General features: G+C 53.2%; 1 protein-coding gene across 2 annotated transcripts in view; it reads right to left on the bottom strand.

Annotated features, from left to right (window-relative positions):
* DNAH9 (dynein axonemal heavy chain 9) overlaps window positions 1-22422 on the bottom strand; it is a 1527051-nt gene that overhangs the window by 700801 nt on the left and 803828 nt on the right. For both annotated transcript variants that reach the window (XM_069654516.1, XM_069654515.1), the window contains exon 43: window positions 16546-16742. In XM_069654516.1, the coding sequence (XP_069510617.1) occupies window positions 16546-16742 (197 nt within the window). The remainder of the gene's footprint in view (window positions 1-16545; window positions 16743-22422) is intronic.

Here is a 22422-nt window from a genome sequence, read left to right as displayed (position 1 = left end):
GTCATTGTTGCAGGATCCAAGACCACACCTGCACAACGCCAGGCACACTGGCAGACCGTTGCGGACATCGTAAGTGCCCTTGGAATCGTGAGGCGCACAGCCAATGATTGCTATAAGCGCTGGAATGACCTAAAGCGCAGGGCAAAGAATAAGCTGGCCTCAAGTCATGCCGCAAATCTAGTGACTGGAGGTGGGTCTCCAGTAGAAGACATGGAACTCACTCCACATGAGTCAGTCGCTGGGACCTACGTCACAGAGGAACAGATCCAAGGCGTGGGAGATCTGCCTGATTATGAGGCATTGTCCGGTGAGTGCACATGCATGTGTGTGTCATCCATGTGCATGGTGTGTGTGTGAGGGCTTCTGTTTGTGTGCCAGGTGAGGGTGTGTGCGCCTGAGTCGTTTGGGTCACCCATGTGCTTCATGCAATACATTCTGCGCAGCAGCATTTGGCCATAGCAGTATCCCTTCTGCCAACAGTAGACATCTAGCCCAACAGCACGCCAGTTGCCCTTGAAGTGTCACCTTGCCACAACATTGTTGCTTATTTTTCTCTGTTCATTCAGGCAGATTGTTTGCATTCCACCACTTTTACTAGGCATTTCTCAGTCCTCTAGTCACATGTCTGACATGGCTATGGTAAAGTGGAGTGACTTTGTTACCTGGATATCATTTGTTCACACATGCCCCTTTGCAATCGGACCATTTTGGACTGGCAGCTCCAGGTGAAAAATCAGACCTGTTTGAATTAGAAAAGCTATTACATGAGGGAACTGGACTGAATGAATAAGTGCTGCCCTCCTCTCCATCTTCACTCAATAGCAATGGTACATGCCATCTGTGTGATGTCATTTGTATTTCACCTGGCAATCACAGGCCAATGTGTGATGCCACTGCCGGGCAGCATGCAGAAAATGTGTTCATCTTCCATCTTGATGTCATCAGTGTGTGCCATTTGCCTGCCCTTCATATGCATTGAGGGTGCATGCATGGGAGGGTTTTATTCATGTGGGACATGTGTCAATCAAGTACTGGTTCTGTTGCTTCTCAGCCCTCATTGTGTGCCATGGTGCTAATGCCTGTTTCCATTTGTTTGCTTTTATGTCTTTGCAGGGGAAGACGCACCTGATACTGCTGGGGTTGTGGAGATGGTGCAGACCCAGGAGGGGTCCGAGGGCCGACCGACCACCAGTGAGGGACGTGGTGTGGTGGTGGGTGAGAACCCACAACTGCTGCAGGTCGTGCTCTCAAGGGGTGTCTCTGGCTGCACCTCCCCCGAGCTGTACTCAGGTGTTGATTCGGATGATGAGACCTACGTGACTTCGCAGGTGAGTGTTCCTGGGAGGGATTCTGTTCTGTCCCACCCACCTGCACCAGGGTCAGAACCCTCAATGGGGATGTCAGTGTTGGCAGCTACGCCTTTGGTGGTTACGGATGCAGGGTCACACTCCGTGAAATCTGATCCTGTTCATGGGCCAGCAGATCAGAGGGGGAATGCAGTCCTGCAGCCTCAGGCAGTGCCGGCACAGCAAGGCGCAGTTCACCTTGCCCCAGACAGGTGTGGTGCCCGCCGACGTGGTGGCCGTACGCCACCTGGCAATACCGCATGGGAGCAATCCATTTACGGTATGGCAATCCAACAGGCAGCATCATCAGAGATGATGGCTCAGGCCATGGATAGGGTGGCCACTTCCATTGTCCCCCCCGAAAGGCTGATGGAGCGACTACAGCAGGCAACCGACTCCATCTGCCAGTCACACAGGGAGGACATGTTGGCGTCCAACAGGGACAGGCGGGCGGCACTGGCGACTCTGCAGGAAGCCATCTCCATAGAGTCCCAGGGCCACAGGGAAGCCCTGAGGCTGGAGCTCCTTCGCCGCAGGACGACTCTTGTTGAGCTTGAGGCTTCAACAAACCGAGGGACAGAACAGCAGCTGGAGCGTCTCACCTGTTCGCTCTCAGCTGAGATGCAGGCAACTAGGGCGGAGGTCCGGGCATCCCGTGAGTTGTTGCATGGGGACCTCCGCACACTCGTCCTCCAGAACGAGACCTACCACACCCGCATGCTTGCAGCCATGGAGGAACAGACTAGGGCCTTGCGTGGGCTGCCTCCCATAGTGCAACCACCTCCGGATGCAGCTGCACAGGGTGATAATAGCGACAGCAGTGATACTCCCACAATAGGGTAGCCGTGTGGGCCATGAGCCCATGGAGGTGTTTTTTTTTTTTTTCGCAAGATCCACACAGGTGGGTTTTGGTGTGCACCCTGTCCTCAGACCTCCTGGGTGGCCTCCCCAACCCCCCCCCCCCCCGGCCCATTAATGGCCATTTTTGAATTTTTTTCTTTTTTTTTTTTATCTTTATTTTTTTTTTTTTTGGGACAATGTGTTGCCTTCTGTGGCTCCTGTGGGCATACGCTGCATTGTGGCTGGGCACATGCAGGCTTGTCATGTATTTGGTTCAGATGCTTGGGTTTTTGTCACACACACCCCTCCTGCTTCCCGTTTCCATGGGCTTGCAAAGGGTGTGCCCAAGTGACATTGACGTACATGGTGACATTGGACTCCCACTACATGTGTGGGTAGTCTAGTCAATACTGTGTATACGTTCCTAGTGCATATTGCTGTTGTGTTGTACACTGCATGTTGCATTGATGTGTAACTCATCATCCGTGTCTACTTCCTAATTTGCAGGTCCTTTCCTCATGTCTACACAAGGCCCTCTACTTTGGAGATGGGGTCCATGTTGGCAGCAGTGCACCTACAACTCTACATGGCGGCAACACTGTACAGTTGGAAGTGGTGGGGGTGCAGGCATTTCCAGGTGGTGAGACTACTAATTCCTTACATTCGTAATGTCATGTTAATGGTAGTTTTGAGGGTCAGTAGCTGATAAGTGTTATTGCTAAATACCTGCTCAAGTGTGTTGTTGGTCCTGCATTACTGTGAGCATTTCAGGTGTCGCGAGTTTCAATTAGGGACACTGTACATTGTGACACTTGTGTCATGTTGTGGGGATTACTTTGTTTACCTGCACATAGCATGACATGGCACGGTGTGTCGTGTGGCGGTGCTGGGGATGGGTTGGGTGACATGGCACTGTCCTCATGTTGCATTTTGCAAGTGGGTATTCATTTTAGCTGCATGAATGTGTTTTTTCACGAAACTGCATTGGTGGTGTCTGTGTAGGTAGGGATGCACACATTGTAACACTTCCAGGTGAACAATCTCAGGCTGTTATGGTTTTGACGGTTGATTCTCCAGACATTCAGGATCAGTATCAGGTTGAGTCATCATTGATTGTCAGATGGTATGTGCCAGGGCAGTGTGCACTCCACAGGGGTGTGATTTCTATGTGAAGTAATTAGCCACTAGCTGTGTACGGGCTGCCTCCCCCGTGCCCTTTCCCCTCCCATGCGCAGCGGCCGTGCATGTGGTTGGGGATGTGGGGCCAAAACCATGTCCACAGCCAGGCCCCGGCGTGTTGCAACGTTGTGCAGGACACATGCTGCCACTATGATCCTGCACACTACTGGGGGAGCATATAACAGCTGCCCGCCAGAACGGTCAAGGGAGCGAAAGCGTGACTTAAGCACTCCGAATGTGCGCTCGACTATGCCCCGGGTTGCAATGTGGGCTGTGTTATATCTTATCTCGGGTGGCGTGGTGGGGTTCCGAATTGGCGTCATCATGTGGGGGCTGAGAGGGTAGGTACTGTCCCCTGTGGAGGTGGTGATTGGTATCATTGGTGGGGTTGTGACCTTGCTCAGTATCTGACATGCATGCATGTACAGTGGCATTCATACTCACCAAGCAGCCATGTATCGCCATGCCGCCCAGCTTCTAGGTCCCGGCTTAGGGTGGACATTCGGTAAATGAAGCTGTCGTGGGTGGACCCAGGATAGTTGGCATATACTGAGGTGATGATTCCCTTGGCATTACATACTACCTGCACGTTGATGGAATGCCAGTGCTTGCGGTTCCTATAGATGTGCTCAGATGCCCTGGGGGGACGTAGAGCCACATGGGTGCAGTCGATGGCACCTAGCACTTTGGGGAATCGTGCCACACCGTAAAAATCCAGGGCGGCAGCATGCCTTTCTGCAGGTGTTCTGGGCAGGTATATGTGCCTGCGGACTGATGGGCGGGCAGTGATGATGTTCAAGACCTGGTGTAGGCAGCGTTACTGCGTGGCCTGTGACACCCCACCCACTATGGCACTTGTCCGCTGAAATGATCCAGTGGCTAAGAAGTGCAGTACATTGAAGACCTTCTCCAGCGGGCTGAGTGCTCGGGAGCACAGGGTGGGTGATGTGAGGTCATCCTCTCACTCACTCATCAGGTCCAGTATTATGTGTGGTGGAAACCTGTACCTCCCATACACCTGGTCATCAGGCATCCCGAAAAGGCTGGTTCTGGGTGTGAATATTCTGGCCCTGACTATCCTCCTCCTCCTCCTTTGGTAGCCCACGGCCACTGCTGCTAGGAACGGTATATTCATCCTGGCGTCTGAGCTTGTTATTTTTTTTGTGCGCAAATTTATGCGTCGCGGGTCGACGTATGCCTGCTTCCTACTGGCGTACGTGTTTCTTTGCGCGTGTTGTAGGCGAGCGTGTGAAACTTCCCGCGCACCCCTGAAATCCAGTACCCAGGCCAATAGCGTGTGGAAATTCCTGCGCACCCCGATATACACGTGCGCTGATGTACTCGCGTGTGAAACTTCCCGCGCACCCCTGAAATCCAGTACCCAGGCCAATAGCGTGTGGAAATTCCCGCGCACCCCGGTATACACGTGCGCTAATGTACTCGCGTGTGAAACTTCCCGCGCACCCCTGAAATCCAGTACCCAGGCCAATAGCGTGTGGAAATTCCCGCGCACCCCGGTATACACGTGCGCTCATGTACTCGCGTGTGTAAGTGCCCGCGCACCCCTGAAATACACGTACATAGGCCAATCGCGTGTACGCGCACTTTTGTCCAATTACACGCGATGACACTCTGACGTGCAGTCTTTCCACGTGTGCTCCGTCATCACATGCTATGAGGGGAAACACCCATGCGGGTCACGTCACAGACGCGCTTACGCGCTGAGGGCCTTTGGTCCAATAGAATCGCGTATGCGTGCTGACGCGCTTACGCGCGAAGGGCCTTTCCTCGAATTTCACGCTGACGTGCAGGATTTTCACGTGCCAAATCACTCCGTATCAAGCTGGCCACGCGAAAACACACGAAAGACCACGCTCCTGACAAGAAGGCCGAATTACTGCCCCCCAGTGCCCCGAGCAGCCTCCCACGTGCCATCTGCTGCTGCCTGCCTGCCTGCTGCCACCGTGCCCTGCCATTTGGTGCCTGCACATCAGCCATCTGCAGGAGTCCAGTTGCTGTGTCCACCCCTGCTGGAACAGAAGACTCCCGACTGGGATAACATCGCTCCACAGCCCAGCCCCAGGACCCAGTTGCCCACCCACTCCTGCCTCTGGGGTTGCCATGTCGGGCACTTCCACATCTGGCACCAGTAGCAAACCTAGGCCAGAGGGGCAGAGGGGCACCAGCTTCACTGCCACCGAAGTTGGTGTCCTGGTGGAGCATGTCTTGGAGCAGTATGATGCCTTCTTTGGATCGTCCCGCGCCAGCAAGGAAGGACGGGAGAGGATCTGGGCCGACTGTGTGGTTGCCATCAACGCGGAGGGGGTGGCAACCCGCGACGTCCAGAAGATCAAGAAGCGCTGGGAGGACTTGAGGGCCAGGACCCTCGTGAAGGCCCGGCGCCTCGTGGAGGGGGGCCGGGGCCGCATGAGTTCCATCCAGATGAGGGTCCTGGAACGCGTACGCCCAGCGCTCCACGCCCAGATCCTTGAGAGGGAGGCCCGTCTGGAGTTGAGCGGTAAGTGTCCAAGCATTGCTGTGTGAGACAGGGCATGTTGCGGTGTGCTGGTTGTCTGATACTTGCCTGTATGTGTGACATAGGCCATGTATGCATGTATGTGTGCAGGGACATCATGGTAATGCATGTGCGACCAGTGATGTGTGAACCACATGGTTGTTGCATGTGTTTAAATGCGAAATGGGGAGCCCTATGCAGATTTTACACATGAGAGCATGCCAGTCTCTGTTCCTGGACATGGGTGGGGGTGAGGGATGGGTGCTGATGCCAGGTACATATATGGTAGCCATGTCTGTGTGCCTGACCTGCATGTCTGACTTGTGAATGCCATGGAGGCATGACACATGTGTGTGACAATGCACAGATTCACTGATGCAGCCTAGTTACCCTTGTATCCGCTGTGTTTGGGGTGTATGAGGCCAGATGGATGTGACTGAGGTGAAGTGTGTGCATGTGATAGGCATGACCCATGATGCATGTGAGTTGCATATCATTGTATGTTTCAAGAGTCCATTGGACATGTATGGAAATGTCCATGGCATGCACCATGCCTGTTACTGTGTGTGTTTTGCCTGGACTGACCCATGTGTTGTGGAGGGACATGATGGAAGTGTACTTTGACAGTGGTACTCATCTGCTATTGCTTCCTGTCTAGGGGACCATTGAACAGTACCCTGATGCTTGTGTTCTATGTCTCCCTCTACGCAGCGGCTAGTGAAGAAGAGGGCGGAGACGGCGCTGTGGAGCAAGGCGGCGGGGATACTCCCACGGCTGCAGCGGAAGGGGTGGGTGAGCCCCCACAGGGGCCTGCTACGGCGGAAGACGGTGAGGAGCCATCCAGGTTGGTGGTTTCCACAGAGGAGGAGGAGGCCGCCACTGAGGCACACATGGGGCCTGATGGGGGCATCCCTGCTGGTGCAAGTGGTGCAGTCCAGGGGCAGGGGCAGGAGGCAGCACAGGTCACCGTGGAGGGGCCTGTGCATGTCGCTGTCCCTGACCCTGTGAGTGCACCACCATGCACCAGCAGGGATGCCCCGTCCCAGGCCCGTCTGCAGGTAGAGGGGATGTCCATGTCACCTGACTCCCCTCCACCTGCGGACGAGGGGACCCGTGTCCGTATGGAGAAGGTCCTGATTGGGGTCGCGATGCACACGGGTGCAATTCGTGATGACGTGCGTGCTTCCCGGGAGGAGCACGCACATCATCACGAAGAGCACCGTGCCGACGTGGCCCAATTGGGATCTTCCATGTTCGGGGGTTTGCTGCATGTGTCGGCCAATCTGGCGGCCCTCTCCTCCTCTGTGGAGGCTATACGCCGGTCGTTCTTCTTGCCGTCTTCCAGCCCAGATGCCACCAGGGCCCCCTGTGGACCTGCCCTGACCAATGCAGCCAGCTCGGTGGGGATCCCATCCCTGCCACAGTCGGGAGTCGGAGGTCCAGCAGGGGTGGACACCACAGCAACTGTACCCCAGCAGATGGAGAATGTGCCGGCATCATCAGGCAGGGCACGTGCACAACGGCGTCGGTGGATTCCATCAGCCTGGATGCCGTCGTGCTGGCAGAGGCAGTTGCGTTGGAGGCAGCAGCAGAGTCAACGTGGGAGGCATCATGGCTCGGGGCCATCAACATCGGAGGGGCAGGCATCGGCCGGAGGGCAGGAGGACCCATGACAGGAAGTGTCTTCCATGTGGCTACGATTGGGCCAGCAGATCGGTGCGGAGCGGCGCCGGGCGGAAGAGGTGTGGCTCACGATGGTCAGGGCGGAGAACTCCATGCGGAGGGCCCTGAGGCGGGCCGAGTGCCTCGAGGCAATCCGCAGGGGGTTGGAGGAGCAGATGGCGTCGTCCCTGCGGACCCTCGGGGCCTTGGAACAGGACCGCCTCCGGGACATAGACGAGGAGTTTGATGATGCCCTGGCCCGGAACACCACGGAGTGAGCCGCTGGACTTGCCCGCCGCCTTTGTATATAGTTCTTTAGTTTTAGGTTTCCTTTGTTTCTTCTTATGATTTGGAGTCGACGGACACTGCTCCACTTTTTGTATATAGTTGGATTTTAGTTAGGGTATTTTGTAGGTTTCCTTTGTTCAGTTGTGCTCATGGACCTTTGGATGTTTTGTACATAGTTCTTCATTGGATTGTTTTATTTTTGATTTATTCTCCATGGAGCAATGGTCTTTGCATTTATTTTTCTCTCTCGGATTGATTTTATTTTTAATGTGACTTTGAACAACATTTTTTTGGATTTGGATTTGTAGTTTTGATTTTTTTGGACGGACATGCAGCTTGTCTTTTTTTCATTGCCATTGTAGTTTTTTTCATTTCATTTGCATTCAATTTTTTTTTATACAATTTTGTTTTCATACTTCACTGTGTGGTATCATCTCATTGGTTTCATGCATGTCATGTTGGGTGTTTTCCCATTCATTTGCAACCATTGTGTGTGACGGACATGGGTTCATTTGCTTTATGAACATTGGGGGTGTAACATGTAATTTCCATTTCCATGTGGGTGAATGGGTTACTTGGTAGGGCCTTTTGGCTGTGGAGGCTGACCATAACGCACATGATTGGGGATTGTGAGGACCTGGGTGCAGGGGGACATGAGTAGGGGCCTGGTGGAGGGTGCCCCTGGATGCTGCGGGGTGGGGCTGGTGGGAGACATGGGTGGGGGCCTGGTGGAGGGTGCCCCTGGATGCTGGGGGGTGGGGGTGGTGGGAGACATGAGTGGGGGCCTGGTGGGGGCTGCCCATGGTGGCTGGGGGGTGGGGGTGGGTGGGAGACATGAGTGGGGGCCTGGTGGGGGATGCCCATGGTGGCTGGGGGGTGGGAGTGGTGGTAGACATGAGTGGGGGCCTGATGGTGCTGCCCCTGCACTGCTGGGGGGTGGGGGTGGTGGGAGACATGAGTGGGGGCCTGGTGGGGGCTGCCCATGGTGGCTGGGGGGGTGGGGGTGATGGGAGACATGGGTGGTGGCCTGGTGGAGGGTGCCCCACACTGCTGGGGGGGTGGGGGGTGGTGGGAGACATGAGTGGGGGCCTGGTGGGGGCAGCCCATGGTGGCTGGGGGGTGGGGGTGGGTGGGAGACATGAGTGGGGGCCTGGTGGGGGATGCCCATGGTGGCTGGGGGAGTGGGGGTGGTGGGAGACATGAGTTGGACATGAGTGGGGGCCTGGTGGTGCTGCCCCTGCACTACTGGGGGGTGGGGGTGGTGGGAGACATGAGTGGGGGCCTGGTGGGGGATGCCCATGGTGGCTGGGGGGTGGGGGTGATAGGGGCCATAAGTGGGGGCCTGGTGGAGGCTGCCCCTGCACTGCTGGGGGGTGGGGGTGGTGGGAGACATGAGTGGGGGCCTGGTGGGGGATGCCCATGGTGGCTGGGGGGTGGGTGTGGTGGAAGACATGAGTGGGGGCCTGGTGGAGGGTGCCCCTGGATGCTGGGGGGTGGGGGTGGTGGGAGACATGAGTTGGACATGAGTGGGGGCCTGGTGGTGCTGCCCCTGCACTGCTGGGGGGTGGGGGTGGTGGGAGACATGAGTGGGGGCCTGGTGGGGGCTGCCCATGGTGGCTGGGGGGTGGGGGTGGTGGGAGACATGGGTGGGGGCCTGGTGGTGCTGCCCCTGCACTGCTGGGGGGTGGGGGTGGTGGGAGACATGAGTGGGGGCCTGGTGGGGGATGCCCAAGGTGGCTGGGGGGGTGGGGGTGGTGGGAGACATGAGTTGGACATGAATGGGGGCCTGGTGGTGCTGCCCCTGCACTGCTGGGGGGTGGGGGTGGTGGGAGACATGAGTGGGGGCCTGGTGGGGGAGGCCCATGGTGGCTGGGGGTGGGGGTGATAAGGGCCATAAGTGGGGGCCTGGTGGTGCTGCCCCTGCACTGCTGGGGGTGGGAGACATGAGTGGGGGCTAGGTGGGGGATGCCCATGGTGGCTGGGAGGGTGGGGGTGGTGGGAGACATGAGTTGGACATGAGTGGTGGCCTGGTGGAGGGTGCCCCTGCACTGCTGGGGGGTGGGGGTGGTGGGAGACATGAGTGGGGGTCTAGCCTGGTGGGAGCTGCCCATGGTGGCTGGGGGGTGGGGTTGGGTGGGAGACATGAGTGGGGGCCTGGTGGGGGATGCCCATGGTGGCTGGGGGGGTGGGGATGGTGGGAGACATGAGTTGGACATGAGTGGGGGCCTGATGGTGCTTCCCCTGCACTGCTGGGGGGTGGGGGTGGTGGGAGACATGAGTGTGGGCCTGGTGGGGGCTGCCCATGGTGGCTGGGGGTGTGGGGGTGGTGGGAGACATGGGTGGTGGCCTGGTGGGGGAAGCCCATGGTGGCTGGGGGGTGGGGTGGTGGGAGACATGACTGGGGGCCTGGTGGAGGGTGCCCATGGTGGCTGGGGGGTGGGGGTGGTGGGAGACATGAGTGGGGGCCTGGTGGAGGGTGCCCCTGGATGCTGGGGGGTGGGGGTGGGTGGGAGACATGAGTGGGGGCCTGGTGGGGGCTTCCCATGGTGGCTGGGGGGTGGGGGTGGTGGGAGACATGAGTTGGACATGAATGGGGGCCTGGTGGTGCTGCCCCTGCACTGCTGGGGGGTGGGGGTGGTGGGAGACATGAGTGGGGGCCTGGTGGGGGATGCCCATGGTGGCTGGGGGGTGGGGGTGATAGGGGCCATAAGTGGGGGCCTGGTGGTGCTGCCCCTGCACTGCTGGGGGTGGGAGACATGAGTGGGGGCCTGGTGTGGGATGCCCATGGTGGCTGGGGGGGTGGGGGTGGTGGGAGACATGAGTTGGACATGAGTGGTGGCCTGGTGGAGGGTGCCCCTGCACTGCTGGGGGGTGGGGGTGGTGGGAGACATGAGTGGGGGTCTGGCCTGGTGGGGGCTGCCCATGGTGGCTGGGGGGTGGGGTTGGGTGGGAGACATGAGTGGGGGCCTGGTGGGGGATGCCCATGGTGGCTGTGGGGGTGGTGGGAGACATGAGTTGGACATGAGTGGGGGCCTGATGGTCCTGCCCCTGCACTGCTGGGGGTGGGGGTGGTGGGAGACATGAGTGGGGGCCTGGTGGGGGCTGCCCATGGTGGCTGGGGGGGTGGGGGTGGTGGGGGACATGGGTGGTGGCCTGGTGGGGGGTGCCCATGGTGGCTGGGGGGTGGGGGTGGTGGGAGACATGAATGGGGGCCTGGTGGAGGGTGCCCCTGGATGCTGGGGGGTGGGGGTGGTGGGAGACATGAGTGGGGGCCTGGTGGGGGCTGCCCATGGTGGCTGGGGGGGTGGGGGTGGAGGGAGACATGAGTGGGGGCCTGGTGGAGGGTGCCCCTGGATGCTGGGGGGTGGGGGTGGGTGGGAGACATGAGTGGGGGCCTGGTGGGGGCTGCCCATGGTGGCTGGGGAGTGGGGATGGGTGGGAGACATGAGTGGGGGCCTGGTGGGGGCTGCCCATGGTGGCTGGGGGGTGGGGGTGGGTGGGAGACATGAGTGGGGGCCTGGTGGGGGATGCCCATGGGGGCTGGGGGGGTGGGGGTGGTGGGAGACATGAGTTGGACATGAGTGGGGGCCTGGTGGTGCTGCCCCTGCACTGCTGGGGGTGGGGGTGGTGGGAGACATGAGTGGGGGCCTGGTGGGGGATGCCCATGGTGGCTGGGGGGTGGGGGTGATAGGGGCCATAAGTGGGGGCCTGGTGGAGGCTGCCCCTGCACTGCTGGGGGGTGGGGGTGGTGGGAGACATGAGTGGGGGCCTGGTGGGGGATGCCCATGGTGGCTGGGGGGTGGGGGTGGTGGGAGACATGAGTGGGGGCCTGGTGGAGGGTGCCCCTGGATTCTGGGGGGGTGGGGGTGGTGGGAGACATGAGTTGGACATGAGTGGGGGCCTGGTGGTGCTGCCCCTGCACTGCTGGGGGGTGGGGGTGGTGGGAGACATGAGTGGGGGCCTGGTGGGGGATGCCCATGGTGGCTGGGGGGTGGGGGTGGTGGGAGACATGGGTGGGAGCCTGGTGGAGGCTGCCCCTGGATAATGGGGGGTGGGGGTGCTGGGTGACATGAGCAGGTGTGCAGGGTAGTCCCCTGTGTCGGCTGCCTGCAGGGGCCGTGGAGGGTGTACAGGGAATACCTGGGAGCACACAGCGAAATCGCGTGTAGAATTTCCCGCGTACCCCTGAAATACACATATCCAGCCAAATCGCGTGTGTAAATTCCCGCGCACGTACCCGGCCAAATTGCGTGTGGAACTTCCCGCGCACCCCTGAAATCCATGTACCCTGCCAAATCGCGTGTGGGACTTCCCGCGCACCCCTGAGGTCCACGTACCCAGCCAAGTCGCGTGTGTAAATTCCCGCGCACGTACCCTGCCAAATCGCGTGTGAGACTTCCCGCGCACCCCTGAGATCCACGTACCCAGCCAAATCGCGTGTGTAAATTCCCACGCACGTACCCGGCCAAATCGCATGTGGAACTTCCCGCGCACCCCTGAAATCCACGTACCCTGACAAATCGCGTGTGAGACTTCCCGCGCACCCCTGAGATCCACGTACCCAGCCAAATCGCGTGTGTGAATTCCCGCGCACGTACCCGGCCAAATCGCTTGTGGAACTTCCCGCGCACCCCTGAAATCCACATACCCTGCCAAATCGCGTGTGAGACTTCCCGCGCACCCCTGAGATCCACGTACCCAGCCAAGTCGCGTGTGTAAATTCCTGCGCACGTACCCGGCCAAATCGCGTGTGGAACTTCCAGCACACCCCCTGAAATCCACATACCCTGCCAAATCGCGTGTGAGACTTCCCGCGCACCCCTGAGATCCACGTACCCAGCCAAGTCGCGTGTGTAAATTCCCACGCACGTATCCGGCCAAATCGCGTGTGGAACTTCCCGCGCAACCCTGAAATCCACGTACCCTGCCAAATCACGTGTGGGACTTCCCGCGCACCCCTGAGATCCACGTACCCAGCCAAATCGCGTGTGGGACTTCCCGCGCACCCCTGAGATACACGTACCCAGTCAAATCGCGTGTGAAAGTTCCAGCGCACCCCGGAATACACGCACATGTTATTTTTCAGTCTGCGGGTGTCCGTGTTTGTGGGTACCCCTTTGCACGTCATTTGTCCTGGAGGGCCACACAATAGGACATTCATCATGGCTGTATATAGGTGCTATTTGTTGGCGCACCTTTTGGCGCACATTTATTACAGGCGCTGAGACGCTACCGCCTGCTTTCTTGTGGCGGTCGTGTTTGTGGCTGTGCGCTGGTTTGACCGTGCGCTTTTTTGCCCTATTCGATTCCATGAATACGTGTTGTAGGCGAGCGTGTGGGCGTTCCGTGCACTTGCACCCTGTACTTCACCCGTGACTCCCACATTTTGGCAAGTTGTTCCCCATTCCGAGTGTTACGCCCCGTGTTCCGCCTACTTTTGTTGTGTGCGCCGCGCTATGTGCGATTTTCGCTGTGGCCTATGCGATTTTCGCTGTGACCTGGCGCACGCCGTTCGATGGCCTGTGCGCCAACGTGTGCCGCGCACTTTATTAGCGCACATCCGATGGTTTTCTCGCGCACGGCCTTCCATGAATCGATGTGCGCTGCTTTTCGTGCGATTTTCGCACTTGCACTGCGATTTTCGCTATTCCACTGCGAATCGCACGTTTTTGGCCACTTGCGCCGCGCTAATTATTCCATGAATCGGCCTGATCGTCTAGACAGCTCAGTGAGTAGTGTAAAGTTCGGGTAAATCCTGACCAACCATGCAGTACAGTAGGCAGTTAAAAAGACCAAAGAAATGAAATGTGTTGATACCAGGCTAACAAATTAAATAACAAGCCTGTAGCGACCAACATTAAGATGTGGTTGGAGTTACAAAGCTAATGCACAAGAAGCCATGGCAGTGCACACAAAAGCATAGAGTAAGAATTTAAAAGGCCTGTTCTGGGACTAGACACAAAGTCAGAGTCCAACCCGTTCTTGCTAAAAAAAAAAAAACATCTTAGCTAATTTTGATCTGAAGTAGTTTGGCCTGGATACATTTGGAAAAGAACCCTTAATGAGCCAATGTTGTGTAAAATATAATTTACTGATTTTACTTGTAATCTCGGAGCTGGGACATTAACAAAAGGCAGAGAAATTCAAGGGTGTTTGTACTTTAAGCAAAGGTGTGGTGGAAACATAAATGGAATTTTCTTGGGCCAAAATATCAACCGGTGGGATCCGAATAACTTAAATCAGTATTGACGTCATCGGGAATCCGTAGGAGCCAAAACGCATAATGGCGTGCGAGAGTACATCAGGAAAACAAATGTGTCCTTTTTAAATTTTCATTGTTTAAATGGATCAAGAGTTCTACAAATAGGGCAGTTTTTATCAGAACTGTTTATTTTTTATGACAGCCAAAGAAATAGCATATATGTGTGTGACTTAGTACTACCATAATACTGGGAAACTTAGGTCCTGATTCACAGAGTGTTTTCTAATGGAAGTTTGCCATTATACAACACTTTTGTCAATTAGGCCCTAAATCTTTACTTGAATGTACTTGCTGTATTGCATAGTTTTAAAGTGCCACATGAAAACATACACCACACCATCATTTCAATACCAAAGTTACATGAACTATTACACCTTTGTTAGGGATCATTTTAGCACAAATCCTCGCTTTGGCATTTAACAATGATTTTGGAGGGTCACATTCGCAACCTGCCTTATTTCTAGTTTTATTCAAAAACCTCCATACATGACCACTCGGCCTGTAGAAAGTTACAAAGACGACAACACGTGTATAACCTTCTTCTTTAGCTGATCAGGAATGCCAGTCTCTCCAGCACCGTTTTATCGTTTTGAAAGACCTCGTGTAGCCCAATGACCCTCGCTACATTTGGTGTGGGTATTCGTTCAACTGGTTTCCCAACAATCTTTCGATAAACTAATTTACAAGTACTGTGAAACAGGCTAACAACTAATGGAGTGTATTGAAAGGTTAGGTCCTTCAAGGTATGTCTACACGACTTTCAGAAAAGCCTTTGGGCGGGCCACTAAAACACATGCGCACCTTCTATCTGTGAAACGCAGACGCACACGTGGACACTTTCAATAGGTTGCATTCATGTGTATCTTTGGAGAGGAAGCTGGTCCGCTGTTGCAAAGGCACAGACGCCTCTGCTTGCGTGGATCAGCATTGGAACCCCCAGAGTATGTGTTTTTGAGGTAAAATGGCCACTGAGGAACAAAGGTCTACTATCCGTCCGAACTGTACATGGGTTGGCAGGCATATGACTGTTTCTGCTAAGGTAGGAATTATGAAATGTGTTTTTCAGTTAAAGAGACATATGCAGGTTTTTTAGGCAGAATATTGTAAATGCAAAAGCAATGCCACGAACTCAAAAGGCAAATGAGATGAGCTAGAATTTGATGGGACAGAAATGGTATCATGTCTTCTTCTTAAGTGTGAATTGTGTATTATTGAAAGGGGTTAGGATGCTTCTGCCAATGCTATACCATACAGTAATGTGTGTTTTAGAGCTTGCCACAGTCATGCTATGCAATGAACAGCCAGGTCCAATCACCACCTTAACATGAATATGGTGGACATAAATAAATAATACATAGAATGTTCTGGACCCAAAATATCAAATATCGTGGAATTGACAAGTATTGCAATAATCATTGACACTACACGCAGAGCACACTCCACATCCTTGGACAATCCTCCAGGCAGCCCATCTGCCAATCACTCAAGATCGCATGTTGTCCTGAATGTTTTCCTTCATGGGGCGTGTTCAGAGGAAAGCGGTAGCGATATTAGTAAAGCTACTTAATTTTTGGAAACTCCGACGTTAAATAAAATCCTCCTATGTTCGTTCGTTATGGTTTCCAACCAACTACACATTTTACTGCAAAAGCGCTCCATCCTGGATTCACAGCCGAAAGAATACTGAGAACTTTAATACAAACTACATTTGAAAATGTATTCCTTTTTTAAAATACATTTCTTTCATTACCATTGCCTTTTAGTCATTACCACTCTATTGTGCAATTACTTGTAGACTGAGGTGGTAGCTTTGGTAATTCCCAATCTTTAAACATTTTAAATGAAACATGGTCAGCAGAAGAATGACAACAGCGGGATGGCACATGTTTGTGTTGCATGACGACAAAACAACAAAGGTAAGTGTAAAACGTGTTTCTAGATGAACTGCATCGGCTGGGGGGGGTGAGAGAACTCATTGTGGATCATAGGAGATGACAGAAAGGAAGAGGACAACAAAAAGAGAATGCTAGGGTCAGAGGTAAGGGTATATAAGGCTGTGTTTGAATGTCCATCAAGTGGTAGGTACACTGTTTTAGGGCAGACTGGCATTTAGGAAATAGCTAATCGAAAAGCGGGCCTGTAAACGGCTTGGAGAGGGACAGAGACCGGGTATTTGAACATGCCAGGTGCTTCAGGCATGGCCACAAACATGCTGAGGATGGGGTCAGTTAGCCAGAGTCGGCGATCCAGTCGCAACGTCACTGGAAGCTAGAGCACAATTCCTATTGTGGAATGCAATGGATTGAATAAGCTAGGTGTCTTTGCCCTGGCAATCAATCCAAGCTACATCTCTATGTCCAGATTTGCACATCATGGAGAAGATTGTAAGTTACATTGTGATATTTGGACTGCTTAGGCTTAGGTTCAGAACGTCCTAAAAGTTAAACACTTACATATGGCACATGGCATCCTCAAAAAGCACCAGATTCATGACTGCGTTGACCTCGTTGTGATTGTCTAGAGTTTCCACCAGGATTTTGTTCAGCGACTCCCACGACTGGACGGGCATGTACTTGGGCTCGCCCACACCGTTAGCAAAGTGGCAGTACATGTTCATCTGCCGGGTCTGCTCCAGCATTTCATCGATATCCTGCCAAAAGCACATACAGAACTTAGGAATGTAGGTTACACGTTTAGCATGTTTATCTCGTATAATAGAAAATGCCTCCTTTATTCAATAATGATAGTCAACCAATGCTCATTCCAGACAATAGGAAAACTACCACTACCTATAACTATGCAACCTATGAAAAGCAAGCGAAAAAGTACATTATCATTCGTAACAGAGTGTTATATTCATATTAATTTACACCAAAATCCTTAGGTTGATAAAGCGAGTTACAAGTTACGAATGACTGAGCAGTAGTTTAAAATAAAATTCACATTTGACAGTGAGGAAGGAAGGAGGAGGCATACGACAGACAAAAAAAGTGTTTTTAACGGGAAACTAGAAAGAGCAATTCGTTTTTTGTACGGTACTGATTTTGCCTTTCCATTGCGGCATACGTCTTTGAGGGTGTAAGGACAGAGCGCAGAGGGAAGGACAGAGTTAAGGAATCATGAAAGCCAGATAGAGTTACCTGTAAGGTGCCTAGACTTGGAGAAGAGACAAAGTTCCTATTTTATTCTAGTGCCAACATTTCACTTTTGTCTCAAACCAGAATTCCTGAACACCAGTGGCGACTCTTCCACAATGGGTGAGGGGCGCTGACCCACCAACCCCCTCACCCAATATGAAGGAGCCAAGGAACCAATCCAGTGTAAACACTGAAGTAAAGCATTGTTCAGATCAACTGCGCTTTACCCCTATCCCAATAACTAGATGCTTGGGCCCATTGGCCTCTAACACATCAATGAACTGACAAACCTCACTTCAGTATGTCCTTTGTTGAGATGGTCATTTTATTCCTAAAATTGTCAACAGCCAACGCATGTTTCAACTATACAAGGTCCTCCTTAGGGCATATACTTAGAATAACTTTAAAATGTAACACTGTCTAAACCTCTGTTCCGTCAAAGGAACACTCTTACTGGATTTCGACATGTGACAACATTTCACTTTTGTTTCAAAACAGAATTTCTGAACATCAGTGGTGGTGCATCAATAATGGTGGAGGGGCACCTGTGAGGCAGACATGGTATCAAGAGATGACACATACAGCAGCGTTCAAGTTTGTACAAGACTTTTTATTAAATGTCAGGATAGAGTAACAACTATCTGCCCTAAATCTAGAATGTTTTTTTCCGCAACTGATGAAACTAAGGAAACTCAATGTCTGCAAGTCCAAATCAAAAGGTCTGTGCAGGGATATTCTCAACCATCTAAACAGTGTTCAACTAAAGTTCTGAGTTTCTTCCAGCCGTTTTCACAAAGGTTCAACATAGTTCCACCACTGTTCGTGTCAATGTTTCACCAAGTCTTGGGTCTTCCTTTGTCATGTTCAAAAGAACATTAGCCACAATGTTCCACCTCATCTCGGGGTTCCCTTCCCAAGTTCACAACACACTGGAATACTTTGATTTGCAATATTCCACTGGATCTCAGGGTTCCCTTCCCCGAGTTCAAAAACAAGTTCAATAACACTTCACCAAGCACTTGCTTTCAATTTTTAACATTGTTCATAAACTGGTTGGTTGGGGGTCTCTGGTTGGCGCACAGTTATCACATCATACAGTCCACCCCATTACAGGTCGCGCAACCAGGTGCCCTATTCCCCTCTTTCATGGGTTCTCTTCAATTCACTTATTTTGCACATTGTGTGCCTCTCCCGTAACTACATGGCCGCCTAGTAATCTGGGCCAGAACTAGCAGTACAGCCTCTCTCCTCTTTTCTTCAACTATCCTCTGCCACTCTGATGTCACTCCCCAACTCTATCTTCTCCAACTGTTATCACTATCACTACCTCTTACAAAGTCTGGAAGGAAAAAGCACAAAAAAGACATACTGAGAGCCAATCCTGGCCTTCCCATCGCAGACGCCTATGTCAATGCAACTTATAGAGGTCTTCACCAACATCCTCTTCTCGGCTCTTTTCCAGATGTATGGACTCCTCATCTCATCTCCACTCTCCTCCCTTTAACATCCTCTCCCATTAATGGTGGCACCGAGAGGGAAGTCCTCTTGGCTGGCTTATCATGCTGCATCATTAATGTCTACTACACAGGCACTATCTTGGTTCAGGGTCCTCAACCTGAACTCCTCCTCTTTGACTCGCACCTTTTATCCCTCATTAACTTCCTTCCTTCACCTGCCTCTCCCCCTACCACTCTCCCTGTACCTCCCCCTCTGACCAGTGTACAATGCCCCTGTACTCCACCTCAGAAAACCTTCAAAGGCAGAGACCTCCTTCACCTGGCTACTCTTAACACCCACACAGCCAATAAACACTCCACCATCTGCCCCCTTCTTGAAGACACTGACCTTCACATTATCGCTCTTACCGAGACATGGTTCAATGCAAGTTCAGTTACTGCCTTCGACTCACTTCTCCCTGATTGCTTCATGATAACTTCCAAGCCACAACCTCACTGTGCAGGTGGTGGGGTTGCCTTAATCTTCCCTGGGTGGGTTCCTTCTTCAGTCATACCCACCCAGCTCTACTCTCCCTTCGAGAGCCTGGTCATCTCTCCCTGACCATTGCCACTTTCAACAGGCCACCCGGCACTGCCACCCTGTTCCTCTATGAATGGGCTGATTTCTGTTCCTCTCTACTATCAACCACCTCTAATCTCCTTCTCATGGCCGATTTTAACATCCAACTGGAATCCCCTGTCACAGCATCCACTCTCTTCCTTGACCTTTGCACTTCTCTATCTCTCTCCATTCTCCTTTCTGGTCCCATCCACTTGGCAGGACACACTCTGGATGCCCTCATCCAGTCTGACCTCTCTCTTCCCCCCCTCTGGTCACTCGACTCTGTTGGTCAGACCATTCTCTCCTCTCCTCTCACCTGGGTCCCCTTGGCCCTCTGACTGCACCTCCTCCAGCCCTGCCAACCTCGAGTTTCAGCTGCTGCCTTTGCATCCATCTTCACCCCCCCCCCGATCCTCCCAGATTCAACCACCGACTCTGCTCTCAGTAACCTCCATTTGGCCATTACAAACACCATTGACATTCTTGCCCCAGTCATGAGGACCGGCCTCCAAATGTAACACCTGGTACGACTCCGAATTTGCCGCCCTAAAACACAAGTGCAGAAGCTGCAGAACAGAAGTGGCAAACCTCAGGCTCACCCTCTGACAAACTGGCCTGCAGCCTTCACCAAAGGCAATACAGACTTTCCATCCATGCCAATAAAAGGGTCCACATCCAGGCTCAGGTATCTGGTGCTACCAACAACATGTCTGAACTCTTTAAAATCCGCAGGGAACTAGCCAACCCTTCTGCAGTATCCTCCTCCCCTCTTCTGTCCCAAGACCTCCGCAACGCACTGGCCACACACTTCACCACTAACACTCTGGACATCCTGAGCACCATTGCTACCCTCCTGCCCAACCAGTCCCTTCCTGACTCCCTCCCTTGTCTCCTTTGGCCTCTTCACACCCTCCTTCCTCCTCTCTTTCCTCCTTCTCCCCGTCACACCTGAAGTTGTCCTCTCCATGAAGGTCTCTTCTAAACAGGTTTTCTCTTGCTCCTCCAGAACCATCAAGGACAACATTGTCTCTCTTGCCTCTGCACTCGCTGACCTCTGAAACCACTCTTTTGCCACTGTATGTTTCCACTCTTCCCTCAAGCACTTCCTTGTGCGCCCCTTCCTGAAAAAACCTTCAGCAGACCCTACCTGTTCAGTCATCTACCGCCCTATTTCTATCACCCCCTTCCTTGGGAAACTGCGGGAGAAGCTGGCCATCACACAACTCACCACACACACTGAACTTGTTGGTGGTCTCCACGACCATCAATCTGGAATTCCAAGCATCCAGAGGCACAGACACTGCTCTTCTGAACACCTGTGAAGTACTGCTCGCACCTCTGGGCTCCAACTCTCCAGCTGTCCTCATCCTATTCGTTCTCTCCTCTGCCTTCGGCACAGTCAACCATTCTATTCTCATAAAAAGGCTCCATGATACCCTTGGCATTTCAGAGCAGGCACTGTACTAGTTGACCTCCTTCCTAACTGAACGATCATCCCAAGTAATTTTGGGCACCTTCTTCTCACCTACTTCCTTCTCTACCTTCGGTGTCCCCAGGGCTCAAACGTCTTCCCATTGCTTTTCAACACCTACCTTGATCAGCTGGCACTCATCTCCCCTTTCTCCACTAACTTCCAGTGCTATGTAGATGACACTACTCAACTCTTTTTCAAACTCCATTCTGATCCTCTTGCATCTTCCATCATCCCCTGCCGCCTTTCTGCCATCCAGTTCTGGCACACGTCCAATGATCTCTACCTCAATGTCAGCAAGACTGAGATCATTCCAGTTTGGACCCCTGCTCCCTCTTTTTTCCCCTCACTCTGGCCATCCTCGATTTATTTAATAATTTGTTTATAACACCCCTAACACCGTACCCGAGTTTGGTTTCAAAGCACGGATCCGGGATTCGAACCTCTGTTGCTCTGCATGGTCTCGTTTCCAAGACCAGCACGTTGTCCCTGTGCTATCCTCTGTTCACAATTCTAAAAATCACAAAAGTCTTATATCTATGGGCTCCCCCTTGATCCTTCACCTGAAGCCATAAACGTTTGAGTCATCTTTGACTCCTCCCTCTCCTTCCTCCCTTACACTCAGGACATTGCCAAGAAGTTCCATTTTCAACTCTTCCTTCTCAAAGGAATTCTCCCTTTTCTCACTTTCCCCCAGAAGCTCAATGTTACCACAGCCCTGGTTCTCACTAGGCTTGACTACTGCTATAGCGTTCTCCTGAATCTACCTTCTACGAACCATTAAGCTAATCCAGAAAGGCAGCAAGACCTATCCTTGGTCGTAAGCCCATGGACCACATCTCTCCTGCCCAATAAACTCTTCACTGACTCCTGGTGCCTGCACAGATTAAATAGAAATCCTTCTGCATCATCCACAAGGCTGTCTGGGGCCTGGGACCACGCTATCTGCAACTTTCTCTCACTAAATACTCTCCCTATAGACGTCTGCGGTCCTCTGGCACCAAGAGAGGGCCCGAGGCAGGTCACTTTTTTCAGCTGGCTCCCTCCTATGGAACAACCTACCCCTTCCTCTTCCTCTTGAACACATTCCGGAAGCTCCTCAAGACCTTCCTCGTCACTGCCTTCCATTCCCAACCTCCCTCCTCTGCTAATTCTCGCAGTCACTGTGATTGGTGATCAGGGCCCTTATGTATTCTTCGGACTCCTGGCCTCCCACACCTAATCGCCTCAGCCTCTGCCTACTTCGCAGCACTTGCATAAGCATCCACCAGCCTCTTTCCTGTAGGCTTGTACTATCGACCCAATGTGGCTCCAGGTTGCAGAGCACTTACCATACCATGCACTTCACCCACTGCTCATCCACGATCACAGACATTCCAGCACCTACCCCTTCTCCCACTTCCCCTCTTCTCTCTGCACTTACACGTTCTGAACACTCACAAGGCATAGTAGGTTCGTCCACATCCTCCACTGTATTTATTGCCTCAATCCCATGTTCCCTCCCTGTTGCCCTGTGAGCGCTTTGGAACAGAATTGACTTACTGTATAAGCGACTAACAAATGCAAAATAAATAAAGTGCTTTCCTCCAATTCATTCAGTCTGTGTTGCAATATATTGCGAAAGCTTGGAGACATTCGACAACGTGTCTTTCCGTTCACGTGAC

The sequence above is a fragment of the Ambystoma mexicanum genome, chromosome 3q, assembly GCF_040938575.1.
Source record: "Ambystoma mexicanum isolate Mex_15411 chromosome 3q, UKY_AmexF1_1, whole genome shotgun sequence".
Classification (NCBI taxonomy): Eukaryota; Metazoa; Chordata; class Amphibia; order Caudata; family Ambystomatidae; genus Ambystoma; species Ambystoma mexicanum.
Note: the sequence above shows the minus strand (reverse complement) of the source record. Positions and strands in the feature narration are given on the sequence as shown.